At 41.7% G+C, this 21,372-nt stretch overlaps 1 protein-coding gene across 9 annotated transcripts in view; it reads left to right on the top strand.

Annotated features, from left to right (window-relative positions):
• Window positions 1-21,372, top strand: part of anks1b (ankyrin repeat and sterile alpha motif domain containing 1B) — a 228,106-nt gene that overhangs the window by 131,243 nt on the left and 75,491 nt on the right. For all 9 annotated transcript variants that reach the window (XM_037122295.1, XM_037122294.1, XM_037122297.1 and 6 more), the window contains 2 exons: window positions 207-343; window positions 15,048-15,234. In XM_037122295.1, coding sequence (XP_036978190.1) covers window positions 207-343; window positions 15,048-15,234 — 324 coding nt within the window. The remainder of the gene's footprint in view (window positions 1-206; window positions 344-15,047; window positions 15,235-21,372) is intronic.

The following is a 21,372-nucleotide window of genomic DNA, read 5'->3' as shown; positions in this document are numbered from 1 at the left end:
GTCATGAAACCCCCGACAACTGGCCAATCACAACAGTGATCCCCAAATCAGACCATCTTGAAAGAAATATCAGCTCTGTGTCAAGTTGAACGGACGGTGATTTCACAAATCTGTGCTCTCTCTACCTGTCTCTCTCTCTCTCTCTCTCTCTCTCTCTCTCTCTCTCTCTCTCTCTCTCTCTCTCTCTCTCCACCTCTCTCTCCAAGGTCACCTGTCCCATGTAACGGTGAGTGAGGGGGAGCACAGTAACCATGGCAACTGCACAACGGGCCCAACTCCAGACTGCTCCCCCCCCTCCCCCGACACGGCCCTGAAGAACATCGAGAGAGTCATCCGCCCACAGGTGAACGTGCTGACACACACACACACACACACACACACACACACACACACACACACACACACACACACACACACACACACACACACACTAATGAATGTGTTGCAGAGGCACCTGATGCATTATTGAACATCACAGTATCCACCTACAAGGAGCTTAAACACCTGCACCCACACGCACACACACACACACACACACACACTGGTAAATATCGCATGTCTGTTTCTTTCTCCCTCTGATTGATTGTTTCATTTAATCTCCTCTCTGTCTGTCACTCACTCATATTACTGTATATTAGAGTCACATTCTGGTTAGGGAAACTCAGATTAACCAATATACTGCATTTGAAAGCTGAACCCTTGCTGGGTTCATTGACATATATATATATATATATATATATATATATATATATATATATATATATATATATATATATATATATATATATATATATATATATATATATATAAAGATGGTCTCCATGCCCCCCCACTGTACAAAAAAAAAAGATATAGGGCTGCCATACTGCCATGGTGACATCATTTGGAGCCTGTAGCGTTGTAGTGATGGGGTGGGGGGTGTTGTGGTGCTGAATTCCTTCCTGCTCACCAGCCCGTTCAATCATGACATTGCACACCCTGTTTTATAGCATCAAATGCCAAATTAAAGCCAAAATCATCAGAAAAATTAACACTCAAAATATACATCAGTGTTATGAGAACTACTTATATGACAGAAACCATCAAAAATGATTTGACATGTACCTTGATTTACAGTGATTACAACTAATTACAGTTATTGTTTCCATGGATGGGTTGGGATTTTAGAGCTATTCCACAGCCAGCCACCAGGGGGCGATTGAGATATTTCAGCCTCACTTTTAGGGGACAACTTTCAGGACTCAGAAAATGTCTGTTATTAGGAATGTAAATCAGTTTGGTTCAGTTTGCATTCCCTGGGTCATGATCAGAATTGGTTAGAGTACTCGCTTTTTTGTTGTTGTCTTGAGTAACATAATGTGTTAGTTTTGCCATTCATGTAATCCATTATTTAGTTGCATTGTCAAATGTTTCTGTTTACTTCCATCAATTTCACTTCTATTTCACGTTTACATCAGTAATTTCAGCAGTGCTGTTCATTGGCAGGAATCAACCCAATACTGGTCATAACTGGCTTCACAATGTATTCTCAATTCTATTAGCATAATGAAATGTATATATTTGTATCTCATTGCTGCATTTGTACCCAGTCCCTTACAAAAAAAAGCCTTTCTGGTTTGCATTTGCTCAAACTGGGTTGCTGCCTCCGAGCCCATCACTTCCTCCTCTACCTCATTCAAAATAAACAACTGGATACTGAATGTATTATCAAGAGGAAAAGGGGGAGGCAAGTAAACAAACACAACACGTGTGCCGTACCAGGGTGGCAGCCATTGTGAGTGTTTAAGGGATACACTTTACATGCAGCATTTCCCTATTTCGCTTCCCGACGCCCACTTAAGTGTTTTAGAGCTACAGCTCTCAGTATGTTCAAATTGATTGCTGCAGACAGTCAGCATACGACAGCAGATGAAACGGTGTGTGTGTGTGTGTGTGTGTGTGTGTGTGTGTGTGTGTGTGTTTTGGTGCAGGGACCCTGCTGTGCCCTGATGTGATGAATCATTGCAGTGAGTGGGAGCTTAGTCTTGACAATTTATTGCACTCACCTTCAATTTTTTTCAAATAAAAACACATTTCTAGTGAAACTTTTTCTCTTTTATTAAGACTGCGTAGCTTAGCCTTTAGCTGCCAGTTGTGTTTTGTTTTGCGTTGGACAAAAACTTGAGTAAGCTTGCACCAGAGCCTGAAAACACGTATTTAGTGAAGGGGACTTTATATGTTACATCCTTTAAACTATCGGTTCCATCGTCGAGATGTATGATCTAAATATGATCCAGACTGAGAATTCAAATCCAGCAGATTGTCAAAATTCAGCAACCAGGCAGCCCGAAGCTAATCTGGGTTCATCATCCAGAGCTGAAGTGATGATACAGAAATGACTCATGCATACTTTTCAGAATCTAATAAAAATACTGCAATAGCATTATTTCTGGGAAGGGTGCTCCTGGGAAACCAGTGTAGCGTTAAAGAAATATCCAATAATGCGTATCAGTATCATAAAATCAGAAGTGGGCCACGTTACCCACACACTCAGAACAACATCAACGTCTGTTTCTTCTGTTACAGACTTGTACAACAGGAACAGAATAGATTAATAATTTCCCACTGATCATGAATAATTTCAACATTCAGCAATTCAAATGCAACAACAAATCAGGCTCATTAGTGACATGCAAGTAATTTAGTCCTCTCACCTCTGTCACTGGGAGGATGGTATCAGACGCACACAGTGTGAGCGTTTCGCACCTTGATAATTAGAGGCAGTTGTTTTCTCAGTCTGAACATGATGCGACTCAACACTTTAGAATCAAACCTGCTGTGGAGCTACATAAATATGCAATGTTACTTTACTGAAGCGTAACCAAAAGACTTACTGGGGTGAGATAATCTTGTGAATCAGCTTTCTTTGAACGAACTAAACAAGATAAAGGCTCTTGTCACTGTCTTTATCTTTTACACTTTAACCCGGTTTTGTCATGGTTTGGGGTTTGGGTTTTGTTGCTTCCTGTTTTTATTTTGGTTGTCTTTTTGTGACCTTCAATTTCCTGTCTTTGTCCTCTTCCAGTATTTTTTGATTGTCCCTTTCTTCTGCCTTCTCTGCTCTCCAGTCCTCTTTCGCTTCAAATTTAAAATATAATATTACACAGAAAATACTGTTTCTGAAATGCCTCGTCAGTAGCCCCGCCTTTGATTTTGTGACTTTGTGACATCACACTTCGTAATTAATGCTTTGCAGCTAGTTTGGCCCTTAAGAATTGATTTAGCACAGCTGCTCTGTTGTTAACCGTGCTAGGTCAGGCGTGTGTGAGCTGACCAATCAGAGGAGCCTGGATGTCCCTGTGGGTGGGTCTTCAGAAGACGGGAACTAAAACAGAGCATTTCAGATGGAGGGGGGATTATAGTGCTGCAGCACTGGACGGTATGAGAAAACGGATGTGTTTTTTGAGCATTAAATCATGTAAACCTGCTCTAGTAGTTACTTGAAATAAAAATATGAACCTGAAAGTGAGCATAATAGGTCTCCTTTAAGGAAAGTTATGAGTTTTAGGGTTCATAATGACACTAAATGGATTCCCACAACTTCACCTGCTACCTACGCTCTAAATATCCTTTATTCACATCAACATGTCCTCTTCCTCCCTCCTTGTTTTCCAACATCACCTCTGCTCTCATCTTCCCCATCATCGCAGTCCTATCTTTGGCACATTAACTGATGTGTGTAGAGGGAGCGCACGCGGTGCCCAGCGGGCCTCCGCATGTAATCAAGGAGCACCAGAGATCAATTTTATAACGCCTAATTAATTCCCTAGAATTCATTTTAGTTCATATTACTCCTCCCGCCGGCGATTGCATCAGTACACAGTGTATGCCCGGCAGCTCGGGATAAACATGCACACAGACACACACATGACTGTTGCAGCATGTATAGAAGAGGCTAGTGTCACGCCATGATAGACCCTTTTTGTTTTGAGTGTTGGAATATTCATGTGGAGTTTGTAAACGGTGATACAGTGTTCGGATGATTTGATCCGATGGGTTACGGCTCTTTTGCAAACAGTATTGAGATTCTGTATTGAATAATTTCTAGCTGTGATGTTTTCTTTCTGTAGAGGTTGCTTTGGAGAACATTTTATAATAATTGCTTGTGAGTCTCTTCAGGGATCTTGATATTAAAGATGCCAAGAGCCACTGCATTATGTATACTTGACAAATGTTGATTTAATCACTAAGATTTATTTCATCATTCATATTATTTCTTTTCAGTGTTATTGCCTTATCTTCTACTGCAGAGACTACAGGTGAATAGCGTCATAACTGTGAGTGATGTTACTCAGTGTAGCTGTCTGTAGTTTTTCGCTTTTTGAATAGTGAATTGAATAATAGAATGAATAGTATCTTTGTTAGAAGAAAAGTTAGAGATTTGGGGAACCACGTGTGATTGCTTTCTTGCCAAGAGTTATATGAGAGGGTTGATACCACTTAATACCAAACTACAACCAGCAGCTGGGTAGCTTACTTTAGCTTAAAGGCCAGAAGCAGGGGATACAGGCTTGCAGCTTTCTAAGAGTCTTGTGAAGGTGGCGAGGGAACAAGCGGCGACTCCAGGCCCTGTAACAGTCTGTCACATAGACACGGTTAATGGTTATACACCTTGATTTTTGCATAATGAGCAAAAAAGACAGGCAAGATCGGAGGCAAGCTGGTGTTCCCCAGTCTTAATGATTCATGTTCGCTCATGTTGGCTACAAATTTTGGGATTTTCTTTGAATGTGAGCAAAATAACATTTGGAGACTAGTGTGAGACTCTTTGCACATTTTTTACAGTGTGTAAGCCTCCCTCCCCCCTGCAACAAGGCTCCCCAGGGCTTGTTGCTGCAAATAGACAATGTGTTCAGTGTAATTTATCTGTCTAAATCCGGGTTTAAAAGAAATTATTCAGCTCGTGTGCTGTTAATGCTGCTGCTGCATTGACCTCAAGCCAGCCGTGACGATAAAACACGCATGTGATCACTGAAATCCATGGGCTCCGTACTTGGGTCTTCTTTTATGTTTCTCTGTGCCTTGCTGCCTTGCTCTCTTGTCCAAAATGTCAGCTGGACATGTTAGAAAAGCTCTTGATCACACTTGTGAGCAGATGGGATGTGAACAGACAGAATCAGGGAATACTAGAAAGGATGAAGTGAAGATGAAGAAGAAAGAGGGAAAGCAAGAAGGACGGAGGCAGCATCTTGGGGTTATCAGTGCTGTACCCACTGGCTCAGTGTCATACTGTGTGTGTGTGTGTGTGTGTGTGTGTGTGTGTGTGTGTGTGTGTGTGTGTATGCGTGTGTTTGTGTGTGTGTCTCAGCAACACATTTTAATAACCATGACTTGCCCAGGAGAGATTCCTGGTGAGAGTCAACACATGATATATCTCGTGTTTGCACCCACAGAGGCTTAAGGTGGTATCTCAGACAATCACATGGTCGCACACGCGCACACACACACGCACACACGCACGCACACACATACACTCACACACTCACACACACACACACACACTCTATACCTCGCTTATACTTATTTTTGTAAGCACCAATTTGTATTTTAGACCTTAAAGTCTAGACATTGTCCCCTCAGCCGACTCTACTCATGAAAGCTGCACGAGGATTAAAGCTGCATTCAGATCAGCATTACCATTGTGTCGGAGAAGCTGACTCTTCATTCATTTCAATAAGGCTAATGTATTTGCATAACCCCATTTTGTGCCTTTCATGTATTAACATTACATTTGCGTCACAGAGCTGCACAACTGTTTTTTTTTTTTTTCTGAAAGAGAAATCCTGAAGCTTTGAAGAAGCCGTGACCTCGTAACAAAACTTGTTTCCAAAGCTCGTCACCAAAATCCCATCACCCTAGATCCCATTCAGATGAAGAAGTTATTCAACCCACACGTTATAAAATATTTTCAACCTTTTTACAGAGTTGCAACTTTGTTTGCGACCTCAGCCAACAAGATTATGCTTTCACCAATCTCCATATGTTGTTTAAACAAAACATACTGGATTTATTTCCAATAAAGTTGGATGGAGGGTGGGTCTCCTCCCAGAATACTACCCATAGTCTTTTTCTGCAGATCTGGACGGATCCAGGAGATTTTTTAAACTTTCTTTAACATTGGCATTTTACAACATCATTTGTAAATTTCTCAGGGACGAATGTGTGGTTCTTCATTTAAGAATCAGGTGTTTTTAGTGGACAGAAATAAGTCTGCATTGAAAAATAACAACTTCAGAAGCTCTTTTATTCTGCTGTATAACTACCTACTTAATGAGGAGAGTTTCTCTGGTACTTAACCCAACAAGATCTCAAAACCTTTTTGTAGAAACTTACATTTCTGTAATAAAATGTAAACATTAAAGTGATTTAGAAAAGGTCCGTTTTCCTTCGGGATCTCTTCAAATGTGTCATGCAGAGTGGAGCACAGCCTTTGTAAAACTGCAAAACCTGTGATGACTAAAGAATAAAGCTCGAGACATTCTATATTTTAGCTGTTGTCAGCCACTTCCATGAGAAAACAAAACAAAATCAATAATGTGTCTGTCCACCTCTCAAGACTTCCACCATCCTCCATCTGTCTGTGCTGCTCAGCCCTGTTTGAACCTACTGTATCTTTAAAACAGGTCACGAAAAAAAAAAAGAAAAAAGTGTTGCCGGTTTATTAGGTAGGTAAAACTAATGCAGTCTAAAACAACAGCACAGTGCTCAATGTTCCTTAAAACTGTTTTTATAGAGATGTTGATTCAACATTATGGTAATTTAGTGGAGGTAGTTTATGGCGGGTTCTGCTGAGAGGTGTTTTCTAATTCAGAAGTGATTTAGTGTGTTAATGTGATGGAGAAAATTTTAGAAACTCCCTCTCTGTAGAACACAATACAGTCTTAAATTACAGCCTCCAAAATGACCATAAAGTTGAATCATCGCCTCTCTAAAAACAAATTCAACATAAACAAACATTGGAGGTGGACTTTACTGCAGAGCTCTGCACTTTAGTGTAAAGCAAAGTTAGCTCAAACAGAAGTGATGTGTGTATTTGTTGCATCTCTAAGAAACATGCAGGGTTGGGCAAGCTACTTGGAAAGTGTAGCGAGCTAAGCTACCAGCTACGTTAAATTAAGCTTCACTACACCGAAGCTACCACCCAGAGAAATGTAGCAAGCTAAGCTACAGCAGCATGACAAAAGTAGTTTAACTACACCACGCTGCTGAGGAATGTAGTTAAGAGAACAGCTCCTCTGTTTGTCCTCCGAGCGTGACGGCGGGGCGTCACTGATGCAGACATGAATGTAAATGTACAGTATAGCGCGCATTGTGCTTGTTCAGATCAGCTGTCACACATGGACACATTGCGCTGCATATGTATGAACACATACAAGAGTGTACACAATGACACATGTTGTAGATAGCTTTCCTGACCAAACACACACACACACACACACACACACACACAGTCATACAATTATAACTGAGTGCAGATAACGCAGCGTTTGTGAGGCTTTTCAGAGGAACGGAGGTTGTAGATCGTTTTCCCATGCAGAGGTTGAGAGGATGTAGAGACACACTCAACGCAGTCAATGGTAAATGCACAGGCTATGACACAGTTGTCACACAGATGAATATAAGGAGATTTAAGAAGCAGGCCAGCAGCTTTATTGTGTTAAAAGTCTCTCCAGAGGATCTGCTGGAGGAGTATCGCCTGAATGAATAACAGGATATCGATTTTCCTGCTATTCTCGGAGTCAAGATTGTTTGTTTTGACCAACACAGATCCAGTGAACTTAAAGGTGATATGGGTAATTTTAACATCAGTTTGGAGTAATTTGGAGATGACAGCGTAATTATAGGACACAAACAAGACAATAACAGGAATCACTCCCAGGCTCTGGCAGCCTGAACATGTTCTTTTTAAAACAAACTGCCGGGCCACATCTCATCGGAAATCTGTAGAAGGGTCGAAATTGTTGTTGACTGCTGTTGTTGTGGAGCAAAAGTTCTTAGTGGTTCATGTGATTGGAGTTGGTGGAGTAAGTGTATACCTAACAAAAAAATCCCTCCCGATGATTTGATCCGTTTCTTTAAAATCAGCATCCTCTGCTCTACAGGAAACACATGAAATTATGGACAATGTGCTCTTACTGTTAAAGTTTTGTTAGAAATGATTGTTGTTACTCCATGAAATCGATCAAAACGACTTATTTGCGACTAATGTAATAGAACTGATACTACCTATCCCACGGTGAATCAACACCAACATAAAACTCGCGCTATATTGCAGTTAGGTAACCATTATTTCATCACCATCATAATATATTTTCATCAGTACAACTTGTGGAGCCATCAGACGTTTGTTTTCTCAACAGAAAATCTCCCTTTTCAATACGACACATAGACAGATCACTAATCACTTTGGCATTCAGAGCTCATTAATGTGTTCACACTCATCACTCAGTTAGCCTCTGAGGCTGTATTTGTGCTGAATACACACACAGTCACTCAGTGAACCTTTACTGACAGTGTTGCTCCAGTGAGTTACTCTTCCAGCAAATATGCTCGGATCTTTGTCTAATCACACTACACGTGTGCACTGTACAGTGCCATGAGTAGGGAAGTCTGCATTGGTGCCATCTCTTCATCGAGCCAACGTGCAAAGACCACACATGTGTACAAATACACACTTGCACACACAATCAATAAACAATAACAATCATGGCAGCTGCTGGCAGCAGAGGAGGGGGACGAGAAAGGAGAGGAGTGAGAAGCAGAAATCAATTTATGTTCACATACCTCGGGCGATGACTCCACTCATCACCGCTGGTGGCTTCCTGCGCTCTACCTGAACGTTTTCAAGTTGCTGGGACAACTAGGAGACCCTCGCGAGTGTGTGTAAGAGTGTTTTGGTGGTTTAAGAGGTTTGCCTTCCCCGCCAGCAGAAGTCCCACAGCCCAGGAGGAGAGGCGTGGGTCATACACTGCTAATTGAACTGACTCAAGCTAACACCAAAAGCCCTCCAGTGGGAGTCACACATCTGAGCTATTTCCTGGTCTTTTCCACTTCTGTGAAAGGGATTTATATGTAACATTTTGATTTTAATAAATCATACAGTTCATTCACCTCATTAGTTATGAGCCAAGAGGACTTGTAGTCTTCACTGGCCTCTGCGCTGCATTTTAATTTGGGTGCCGTGATAGATTTTGCAGGATGGCTGCTTCAGTACTTTGTAACAGACTGCAGGTGAGCTAAAGCTCACTGAGTGGTTCCCAGTTTTTAGATGATTTACAAAGGGAGAGACTGTTTCATTACACTAATGATAAGAGTAAATATGCCCAAGTGGAGTGAGAGCGATGATGGGAGAATGAAAAGACAGTTCCAGTTGGAGAATGGATCCTTTGTGGATGGAAACAAAAGCCGAATGCAAGCCGTCTAGAAAAGCTCCAGTGTCATTTTTATCGAGTTCAACAGTCCTGAACTTCTCAGCTTTGATTCAAATGTTTTATATTCTGAATGATGCAAATATTTCTCTAACTTAACAGGCTGTTTCCTAATACTACTTTACTAAACGTGAATTTAAAAAGGTGCACTGTGTGATTTGGGGAAATGAATTTGAACTCAGCAAGTTTGTAAATTTACACTTATCACCATTATAAGAAAATAATACAAACTCTACAAATTAGGTGTGTTTGAAGCTAATATGGCTACTTAGAGGGGTCCTGGGTGTGGTTGTTTGGTCTGCATCAGGGTTTGTCTGACAGCTTCACACCAGCCCAAACAAACCGTACTTACCTGGAAAACTCTTAGATAATTGTACTGACGGACACACATCTCATTCACCTTGTTTTTAAAAAGAACCAGACTTTTTTTTCTGCAATAACTGGCTTGATGTATTCCCCATGACAGCTCGCACCATCACGTTTATCGTGACCAGCTGAGAGACCGTTGAGACTGGAAGATTATTAGATGACTTATTTGTTTCTCCAACAGTTTACAAAAAGGGGAAAAGAGACTCTGTAAACCAGCGTGTCAGCACTCCTTGTAGTCGACAGCAGCTCTGGTGATGAAGGTGGAGGGATGAGAGGGAACACAGCGGCGGCGCAGCGCTGCAGGGACGGGGCATGTGTGTCTGGAAAAGGATCACTTACATGAACGGCTGCATGAATCATGTTGGAGCCTTTCGAGGGGGCACTATAAATGTTAATGTCACTGAAATTGTCTCAAAGTGTGCCAGTACCTGAGAGGCTCACCTGGGTAAAACTTTCTAAAAACATTTTTTTTTTCGGATACTAAAAAATGAGGCTTGATCACCAGATGAAAAAAGATGGAAGAAATATGTATCAGAGGAATAGTGAGGACGCAGAATCAAGAGCTGAATAGTAAAGTGATAGTTTCAAGAGTTTGCAGTTTAAAGTTTGTTTTGGATGTTGTTGGGGGGGGAAGGGGAGTTTGGATGTTTACTCCTTTTATTCTCTATTCTCTTGCCGCCCGCTCCTCTCCTCTGAGCTTTTTCCAGCTTCTGAGTTTGTGTGTTTACATCTTTCTGTCATTGCGTGAGGCCAATGAATAAAAGGGGGAGACGGGAGAACAGAAGAGAAGCAGAAATCACCGGGCTACAGAAGGCACTGCTCCACACCCAGCTGCGTCATTAACTCAGGGCTACTGTTAACAAAAGACAAGTTGCTCCAGCAACTCAAAAATATCAAATTAACCCATTATGATAATTACATTTCAGTCCCCTGCTCGTGTAAAGTTGCTAAATTATTCAGCCAGTTAGGAGATTTAATGGGAAATGCAACATTTTGGCATTAATAACTCTGCACTCTTTGGTAAAATAAAAAATTATCATACATTATGTTTTCTTATCTGATCTTTTAATCATGACTATCATGATTATCTCTGCACAGAAATGAGCACTTCTCAATGCGAGCAACCAAACTGCAGAACACATCTCACCTGGGGAAGTGACATTTTTTAGCTAATGGGTGTGTCATTTATTGGCGGCCCGGCACACACACACACATTAGCGGAGTGTTAAATGGCATTGTTTTCCCCCAGGGATGCTGTTCGAGGCGGGGAAAATGTCTTTTGCTGTAGTTTAGCGAGGCATGGAGAACCTGCTCGTATGTGTGCGCCTGTTACGACTGTGTGTCTGGCGCTCATTAATCCCCTTCCAATCGGCCATGACATGTTCATTAGCCTGCTGCCCGTTTGCATTGTTAACGCTAAGCCTCAGCCGGCGCTGCAGCGAGTGGGCCAGCGTGTTTTGTTGTGTGTCGATGTGCATGGTGCAAGAAAAACAAATGCCTTGAGTTGCTGGAAAGCAGAAGATGCCAGATACATACAGAGATAAGTGCAGGAATATAAGGGATGCTTAAAGGATGAATAAGAAGAGCTGAAGCTGTTATTAAACTCATTAAACATGAGATGGCTCGCAAAACAAGACACACACGAGCACAACAGCCTCAACCTCCCACTATGAAACACACAGTCACATTAGGGCACTTCATCATTCTGGGCTCATTGCTGTTTCATCTAATTTATTTTGGGTCCTTTGTTTTTTGTTTTTTTTGTTAGTTGTTAAGCCCGGGGCAAAGAAAAACACAGAACCTGTTTCTGTATTCACGCGGTACGTTGCGGCATATTGTTCGATATGAGTGTGTTTGTCAGATTTTAGTCATAAAAAAAAAAAATGTAAATACACGTTTTTTGACAGCAAGCTCCCCTCTTGCCCGGTCTGGCTGATTCCCCCCGTTGGGCTCATGCATCACGGCCCTATTCCCCGGTGCCTCTCTGAGCCGTTGTGATCTTGTTTGGTTGATGCATTGGTCCTTTAAAACATCCCTGGTCTCTGCAGGATGCTGCCGCTATGTTTTATTCCCCACCGACTGTAGTCCCACTGAAGTCCATCTTTATGTCGAGTGTGCCGCATTTCTGCTGCAGCTGTTGTGGTCGGGCCTCTTATATACTGGACTTCTATGTGTATTCCACTGAGGCTGTCTCTGATCGACTGATGTGTGTATGAAAATGTCCTGATGCGATGTTTGTTCATCCGCGTATATTCAAGGAAAAAACACACAGCAGGACAAAGCGAGCCTTAAGAGTAAAGCTGTAGATGAAAATTGATTCCACTCGTGTCGGCCAGCCAGCAGCCAAGGTTAGCTTAGTTATAACAAAAGTTATATTATTGTATTAAATATCATTTGTTTAATCTACGCTACAACTGAAGCGTGTAAACGACACTTGTGTGCCTGCCGTCCTGAGGCAGTGATTGCATTGGATTCTCTGTTTCCCGTCTTTGTGCTAAACTAAGCTAACAGCCGCCGGCGGTAGCTGCACATATTAATTATACAAACATAAAAAAACACCAGCAAAATACAAAACTGTTCCTTTTAATAAACTTTTTGTTGTCAGTGATGAAAGTCACCTCTGCAGAATTCTGGTTTCTCGTTTAATTTAATTTAATTTCGACCGTTATTTGATATTGTCGCCGAGGGCCTCTCTGATTTACAATGACGCCGAGATTACTTCAAAGAAAAATGCAAAAATAGAAATCAGCAAACCAAGTTACGGCAGAAAATACAATCATACCGATCAACTAGCTGAATTACAGCAGTAACGAGGAGATGATGGATGATTATTAAGAACATTCCTTTAGTTTACGAAGTTGTGTACAGTGCTAAAAGAAAGAGATGTGTTATTTGTAGCCTCCGTCACTCCCTCCTTCTTTGAATCATTAACCTTCCTCTCCTTTCCTTAATTTGCTCCCGTCATCCCTCCCTCCTTCCATCCGAAACTCTAATCCCTTCTCTCTTCCGACTGTTTCTTATTATGACCAAGTCTTTTCCTTACTACTGTACCTCTCTCCTCTTTTTCTCCCTTCTTTCTTTCTGAGTTTTCCCCTCCACTTTTAGGAACATCTATTACAAATTGCAGTCTTGTTGTTTTTGTTTTTTCCTTGAAACTGTTCAAAACATCCACACCTGCGTCATGTTTAGCTCTCACACCCTCCCGTCTTCTTCTGTAAGCTATCAGCTGAACTCAAACAAACTTTAACAGTAAATTCTGCCAACTACTAAATCAAAGTGTGCAGATGTTGCTCTTGTTAAGTCAGTGAAAGCTTTTTGGCTTTGTACGCTCTGCTCTGTTAATCAGCTACAATTTTATTAAAGGCGGATAGCCAGAAATAAAAGCGACGGGCCCGATACATGCAGTGCATCACTACTTCCTACCTTCATTGCTTTCTTCTGCTCTTCTTTCCCCTCTATTCCTTCAGTGCTTTCATTTTCACTCACCGACAGGGAGAACTTTGAAAAATATCCCCCCTGTCCATTTTTTCTTGCTGAAAAATATTTCCCTGCTCTCGATTTTTGCTTTTGTTTTTCTTCCACTTCAGTTCAGCCGATCTGAGGACTCTTCAAGGCCCAATTTGAGTGCTCCATGCATGGATAAGAGCCTCCTCTCCTCCTCTGCTTTTCATTTCCTTTCATATCCTCTGCCCCCTTCTCTCTCCTCTCTCCTCTCTCCTCTCTTTCGCACTGTCAGAGGTTTTGTGCCTTGAGTCACACGCAAGACACCGAAGGTCTTGCGAAGGTCGTCTATCATGTGTCGCAACATTTCGGGGATGTTGTTTTCGCCTTTTACGATTCACTTTGCCTACATCCTCTGACACACACAAACGCACAGAGACAGACACACACACACCAGCAGGGTTTTGACTGCCTGAGCTGTTTGTGAAGCAAAGCAGCAGGTTGTTGAGAACTGCAAATGCCTCATTATGTAAGATGTGTTTACCAGATGCCAGTCTACAGTTTTTCTCTCTCTCTCTCTCTCACTCTGTCTCACTCTCTGTATGCAAATCATCATCTACCTCTCATTTTTCTTACCTGCGTTCACATTTAACATTACATAATCCACATTGGCATCTATAAATCTTAATAACATCACACTCATGTTCACGTGTCACCAAAAAAACGAATTCGTGTGCAGGGATTTCAACATTTAGGAGGAAAGAGCGTCGACTTACGGCCGTCCCCTGCAGACTTAAACAGGGATCATACTGAATTTACAAGTCGCACATTCTTGGCGTGACTTGCCAGATGAAATGGCGAGCTACATATTGGACCAGTCATAGCTTGCCGTCTTACACAACTTGCGTGACATACATACTGTAGATGATCAGTAACATGCCGGCTTACACTGCGCAGTCATCGAGGATGTCGTAAAAAAAAGTTCAGTCAGGAGCAAATTCATTTTATGAATTAATAAATATTTATTGCAGCGCTCACATTAGATGAGAAATATGAGTCTTTGACGATGAGGCCCCATCATTTTGTTTTAAGAGGGAGGGTGAAGCTGTGAGCGGTGCAGGAAGCCCTCAGATGGAGCCTAGATGTTGGTCACGGTGGGTCAGTCTGTCAATCAATGTACTTAAGTATCAAATGTATGATTCCAGTGGGTGTAATGCAATATTCCCAATTTTAAGAACATGTTGATGATTATCAGGATTTATTTTGTGATTCACAAAAATTGGTTGGACAGTGACAGGAAATGTTCACATCACATCATCCTGTGCCTAATCATGACAGACAGCTGCAAACAACAACATCAATTAGTGGACAAACCTTTCATAGCCACATGACGTGGAGGGGGAAAAACAGAGGAACTAAAACAAAGGAAATTATTAATTTATAAACGACATTGACATGAGGATAAGGAGTATTTATCATAGTTGAACACAGGAAGTTTAGAGTTGGCTGGCAGTGTTATAGTTTGTTTGGTATGTCTCAGATTGGAAGTCAAAATGCGGTGCCTGTGAGACACTTTCAAAGAAATCATTTACTTTTAACATGTGTTAAATTAAAATACAATTAAAGTCATAAAAGGAAAAGAATCTGATGAACCTGCAAGTCAGTTATATAAGAGAGATTATTGTACTTAAGTTTCCATAGAAGCCTCAGAAATCAATATTATTTGTAATCCTAACTATAGTCCTTCCCTCCTTCCTGTCTTGTATCCAGCCCAAACAACGCACTTCTCTGTCTTCGTCCCTGGACGTCCAGAGGCCGGTCAACCACAGCTGTGAGCCCAGCGAGGTGAGCTCGTCCCTGGGCTACGCCAGCTTCAGCACCAGCCCCCCTGCCAGCCCTCCACTCAGCCCCAACCAGGAGGACTCTGCAGGCTCCAACGACGACTGTCAGCTCACAGGTAACTCATAAAAACAGACACGCAGGTAGAAGAGCAATTAGTGTTAAAGTGTTGGCGTGAGAGTGAGCGTCAGACTGCTGAAATACACTCTACCCTGACCTCTGACGTCCCTGCGGAGGAGGATCAGCAGAAAAGCCTCCTCAAGGGAAATATCACGATCTGAAAGCTCTTGCTATCAGGTCTCTTGACTTTGTCTGCTGAACCAACACAAAGCAAAATAATTAAAACAAGGTTCAAGGTTCATTTATTCTGCAGTCTACAATGCAGGGGTTGTACAACAAAATACATTTTTTATGGTGGAGTACAGAGGAGTTCAGGAGTCTCACAGCCAGAAGAAGAAAGTTGCTTCGTAGTCTGGTGGTACGGCGGCAGATATGTCTGCAGACTGCCGCTGAATCTTGAACCTTATAAATATAAATGTGTATATATATATAATTTTTTAAATTACCATCATAGTTTATTCCTCTTGTGATCAACCTATCCATAAATACACTAATCATTTCATCTGTTGAGCGAAGTGGATTCATTTTACACAGAAAATCTATCATCCACCATGTACTGTATGTTAGCCAGCTGGCGACTTGTGAGTGGTTGGGTTGTGTTTGGCATCAATAATGCATAAAGCACACATTTACTCTGAAAGTCAATATACTGAATGGAAGGGGCCTTGTGTTGCAGTGACTCCTTCACTACGATAACCTTGCTCGGACTATCTTCTATTTGTATTCCTGGTGTTGAAGCCTCCTCATCACTTGTTGTTTAGAGGCGTTGTTTAAACTCATTCTTCCTGGAAATCACACCAGCCTCTAATCCTCCTCCCCATATCCCAGGAAATCGAAATCATATTCCTGCTCCTGTCACACTCGACACCAGAGCCAGCAGGCAAAACACCTCAGAGGCTAACGACAGGTCCTCGAAAGAAGTGCTGGGCTCGGTCGGACTGTGGAGGGAGTGCAGAGCACACTGTGACAGCTGCAATGTTTCTGTTGAAAGGGAATTTGAAATATACTTCCAAATGTGCTGGAATTTACCAAAGATGTACTAAATGGCATTAGTTCTAGGAGTAATTTAGAAGTTGTTCATCTCACAGTGCTGTTAGCCCAACACGTTTCAATTCATGGAGGTAGAAACAAGCCCCAGGAATAATTCTTCAGGGTTTTGACCTTTAACAGAGCCGTGTGGGTTTGACAAATGTATGGCTGCACAAAGTGATTTATTAATGATAGACCTCTTGGTGTGTTTGCTCGGAGCATTAGGCCATTCAGAGAATTTCATTGCTGAGCAAAAGCCTTGTAGCACCAGAAGATTGCTCCTATAAAAAGGTTGTGCTAGAAGTAGTCTGGCAGAACCAGACCCCCACATCGCTGGAGAAAGGTCTGGCTGCACCCAGTCTCATTCTGGTGTAGGGAAAAAACACTCCCTAATTACAATCATCTTGGGCGGCACTAAATCCAGAGGAAGCAGTGAGGGGGCGCCTGCCAAAATAGTGTTGGGGGAAACGTGTTGTGCATAATTTCCAGCAAAAGAAAAGGTAACAACTGTTAACTTTTTTAAGCATGTAAAGTTAATGAGAGATGTGTCAGACTGCATAGTTCCCATGGGCTAGTCCAACTACTGTAGCTACCAAGCTAACAGCTAGCACACTAGCCACTCAACAACATGTTAATACTATTCAGTCGCAGTAGCCCTTCAAGGTGGCTGCTATTTAGCTTTTCTGCTAATTAAATCTACACAATTTGTTTGAGAGATGTATTTATGTCAGTAACTCTTGTCTGATAATTGTCTAAACAGTGGTTGAATAAAAAAAAAGTATTATACCACACATCTAGTAAGTACCGTAACGTCCTGCTCTGTGTTCCTTCACAGGTTAACATCGCCCCGATGCTTTGCTTATTTTTTAGCTTTTCAACTTAGCATGAACACAATGTGCGTGTTAACTTTGAATCAAAACATCAGTGATTCCACTGATTCCTGAGATAAAACCGTTTTACATTTTACTGTTGGGCATGGCCTTCACAAGTACAAATATATTCAAATATGGTGGTTAAATATAGTGTTTTCCCACGTTTTGCTTTTCATTTCAAAGGTTATTTTAGTCTCAAGTCTGTCTGACTGGAAATCAGGATGCAAACAAGCACTTTCAGGGGAAAAATCCACCGGATATCTCAAAAACTTGGCTCCAAGGCATCGGCAAAAAGATGCTCACTTTTGGTCCTGAGGGAGAGTCTCTCTTACTGTCAGACCAGATGAAACGCTGTTAGTTTCATCTAATGACAGCCCCCTGCCGAGTTTCAAAGTTTCTCCTCCAAAAGGAATATTCCATTTAATGAAAGAGGTGTTTTCTCTTAAGAATCTCATAATGAGGGCAGTTACGTCTTAAACCTGCACATACGCACATTTCACTACTTTTATTTATATTTATGTTCACAGAAGAAAAAAAATTGACCACAAAAAATAAATATTGCAAACATTTAATATTCACGTGTTGTTTTAATGCCATTGTTTAATTTTCAACTTCTCTAACAACATTTTGGTCCCTGTGTTCCCCCTTTACTTGTCATTATTTTTTCATGCCTAAGCAAACTAAACAGACAAATTCTCTTTGTTTTCATGACAGAATAAACTGAATTAACAAACTGAACTTAAAGGACAAGACAATTTCATAGTGTTTTACTTTGTTTATATTTGGCGGACCCTGCCACCCTTCTAGCTTCAGACAGTGTCCTGGGACCTTATTTTCCTCTGAGAACAGCTTGTTTATTCACTTTTGCGTTATTATCTAATTAATACTGTAAGTATTACAATTCTGACTTTGAATTTCTACAAAACTACATAGTGCACCTTGAACTAGGCCACCATTCAAGCGTCCTAAGGACCCCTGCATGTCTCCATGACACAGTGGTGGCACCTGGCTTAACCCTTTGTGTCATTTTTGCTAGTTGCCTGCTTCATGTGTTACCATAGCGATGAGATGCCTTGTTGTCATGGCGAAGTGCTGGCCTTAGTGACAGTTTCTGGTGACGTGGTCGGGAATACTTCCTGTCCCTCACTCACCACGCGCTGCTAATCGTGCACCGTCAGAGGAGGCAACACAGGGGAAGTCGACAAGGCGGGAGGCATTTTCTCTGTGTGTGTCTGTGTGTCTGTGTGTGTCTGTGTGTGTGTGTGTGTGTGTGTGTGTGTGTGTCTGTGTGTGTCTGTGTCTGTTTCATCCAAGAGCAGTTCAGAGCCCAGCTGGACTTTGATCTGTGTAGTGCCTCGGACGAAAAAGCACTCATTAGCAATCCACAGGTGCTTGCACACACACACACGCATGCACAGACGAATACTGAATGAGACATCTTCATCTCCTATTCTCACTGAAGCATAGCCATGGTCTTTATGTAACAAGAGTTTGTTATTTCCCTGTTGAACCTTCATATGAGTCTCGGCCCCCGACACTGATGTCTAACTGATATCTTCTGAGGACAAAGACTGAGCAGCGATGCTTGATCGCAGCGTTGAAAAAGCTCTTGTTTTTAACTTCCAGCGCACTGGATTTATTTATTTTATATCAAAGTAATTTTTGTGAATGTTAAATTGTGAGTGTGTCAAAGTTTGATGACTAAGAAGTTGCTTTAATGTTGATTCCAACCACTAGTTCTCACATGTTGGGTTTGATTACTAGGGATGATATCAGCATGATTTCATTTAAAAATTAACAAGTATACGATACCACTGAATAAAAGAGGGACATTTCTGATAATGACAGAAAATGAGCTGCTTGTCCGAGCTCAGAGGAGCAGACAGGCTGCTGAACGTAGCACAACAGCTGCTTTGCTCCAGAAATCCATAGCACCGGAGAACCGGAGTCTCTGGTGAGTGCTGAGTTCACTAAGAGTCGACCTTAATGACAAACGCATACAAACATATTCTGCGTGTTTTTTGCTAGCTAGCTTACGGCTAATGTTTAGTCAAGTAATCTTACTTTTTTTAACCAAGTTGTTGCGGCAGCAGACAAAAGGAAACATACCCTTGAAGCAAGCCTGTATATTTATCTGGGTGTGAATATTTTTTAGACATTGTAACACAGAATTCTTACATCTTAAAATCAGCATAGAACATTTTAAATACTTATTGCATCACCAGCTGTCCAGAAACGTATCTTTAAATCAGCTCTTTCTAAATACTGGTCGTCAGTGCCCATTTCCACTCAGTGATTCATTCCAGGATTATAATGATGCTTTCTAAAACTGTTTGTTTGTAGAGTGCATCTCTGCTTTCATGGAAGGATAAAAGCATGAACTGTGACCAGCGTTACCTGATAGTGACAACTTCTCAATAATGTGTAATTCTTCTCCTTTAACACTTTATATGCACATTATTATTGGTAACATTTGAAAGGTTTTCCTTAACATGTACTCGAGGGAAATTATAACCGTTGATGCAGGAACGGTGAAAAGTACATTTACATATTTAATAAATTAAGAAGCGCTCAGTGTCTTATCACACATAATATAAGCACTCCAGTACATTATAGATAACATTAGTGATGTATCGTCAATGTCTGTGTTCTCTCTCTCTTTCTGTATATGTCTCTCTCCCTCGCTCTCCTCGCCTGCAGCTACAAAACCAGGAATAGATTGGCACCAATTTATATTTCCATTTAATTTTTTTTTCTCTATTTTGTTCCCTCCTCCTTCTTCTTCTTCTTCGTCTTCTTCTTCTGCTACCCTGCTCATCCCTCCTGCTCTCTCTACTTATTAGCTTTATAAGGACCATTGTGGGGTTGCCATGGTAACAAGTGGCTTACGGAGACAGAGAGACAGAATCAGAGAAAAAGAGGGGAGTGTATATGTATGTGGATGCAGGAGGCAAAGAGTTACAGGATTCAAAGGATGCCAGTGAAGAAAAAAGAGAGTGGGTGAGGGAGAGAGAGAGAGAGAGAGAAAGAGAATGAGAGTCTAATGTTGCAGGGGGAGGAGGAAGAGGAGGAGGAGGGAAAATCAGGAAAGTGGAGAGAATGAAATGTGAGATTTCAGGGGGTTGGACGGAAAAACGAGGACAAGAAAGTGAAGGGAACACTATTTTTTCCCCCCTCTGCACACCATAAAAGGTCTTTCCTTCCCTCCTTCCTCTCCATATCTGTCTCCCTCCGTCTCACTCCTCTCATTCTCTTCTTAAAAAAAATGCTGAACCGCACTTCGAAAAACCAACCCAACATTTATACAATAAAGCTCCGGCCCTGCAGCAGAGTACGCAGGTGTCAGCCACCTGCGTGGGCGGTCGGATGAAAAAGAGGCCTATTTATAACCCGATCCATCGCCGGTGCTGCTGTTGATGCTTTCGGAACTACGGTTTGCATAATGTTGGACAACGCTCGAGAAGATATTTCCCCCCCAGTGCCCTCGGTGCAGAGTGCCAAGTGCAGTGCAGTGTTATGCAAAAGCGGTGCAACTGTAGACGCAGTTGTCCTCCATGAATTATGCAGCGCCCCTTGTGACAAGTCTGTTACAAGCAGGCACAAGTCTGCATGTCCGTGTTTACTCATCTGAAAGGTGTGAAGTTGCTTCAGAGATTCTGATACACACTTAATGCAAATGAAAACACAGATTTAGCTTGTAACGCACTCGTACACTTGTGTTTGTGTTATTTTTTTTAAAATGTATTTTAAAGAGAGATCCCGCTGTTTGTTAACCTGGGTCTTATTCTCTGGTGTTGTCCATTAAGCATTTTGGTCATTATAATATTAAAAGCAAGATTATGTAACTTTTTGGAGCTCTTTTGTTTTGATTTTACAGACTGGACTGTTCTGCTTCGATCTTTTTGACTCTCTAAACATTATTTCTAGAAGCAGTAGGCAGCCGTTTTAGTAAAATAAAGCTCAGATAAACCATCTGTGTACTACCTGCAGGGCACCAAACTGCAGGCATACTGAGATAGTGACTAGCTGGTTAGCTTAGTGAGGCATTTAGCAGACTGACTCAGGTGTAAGCCTGCCTTTGGCCGACTACTTCACTTGTGAGTTCCCTCCTGACACTATTTTGCAGGGACGTCTTAGCCACATCCTCGGCTTTGCTGATCGAGACGACTGTGAATGAATTTGAAGAAAAAAATGCAAACAAGTTGGAGTAACAGTAGAGCTGTTGGCCACAGCTG

The sequence above is a fragment of the Acanthopagrus latus genome, chromosome 14, assembly GCF_904848185.1.
Source record: "Acanthopagrus latus isolate v.2019 chromosome 14, fAcaLat1.1, whole genome shotgun sequence".
Lineage (NCBI taxonomy): Eukaryota > Metazoa > Chordata > Actinopteri > Spariformes > Sparidae > Acanthopagrus > Acanthopagrus latus.
The sequence above is the reverse complement of the archived record's forward strand: the minus strand, read 5'-3'. Positions and strand labels throughout refer to the sequence as shown.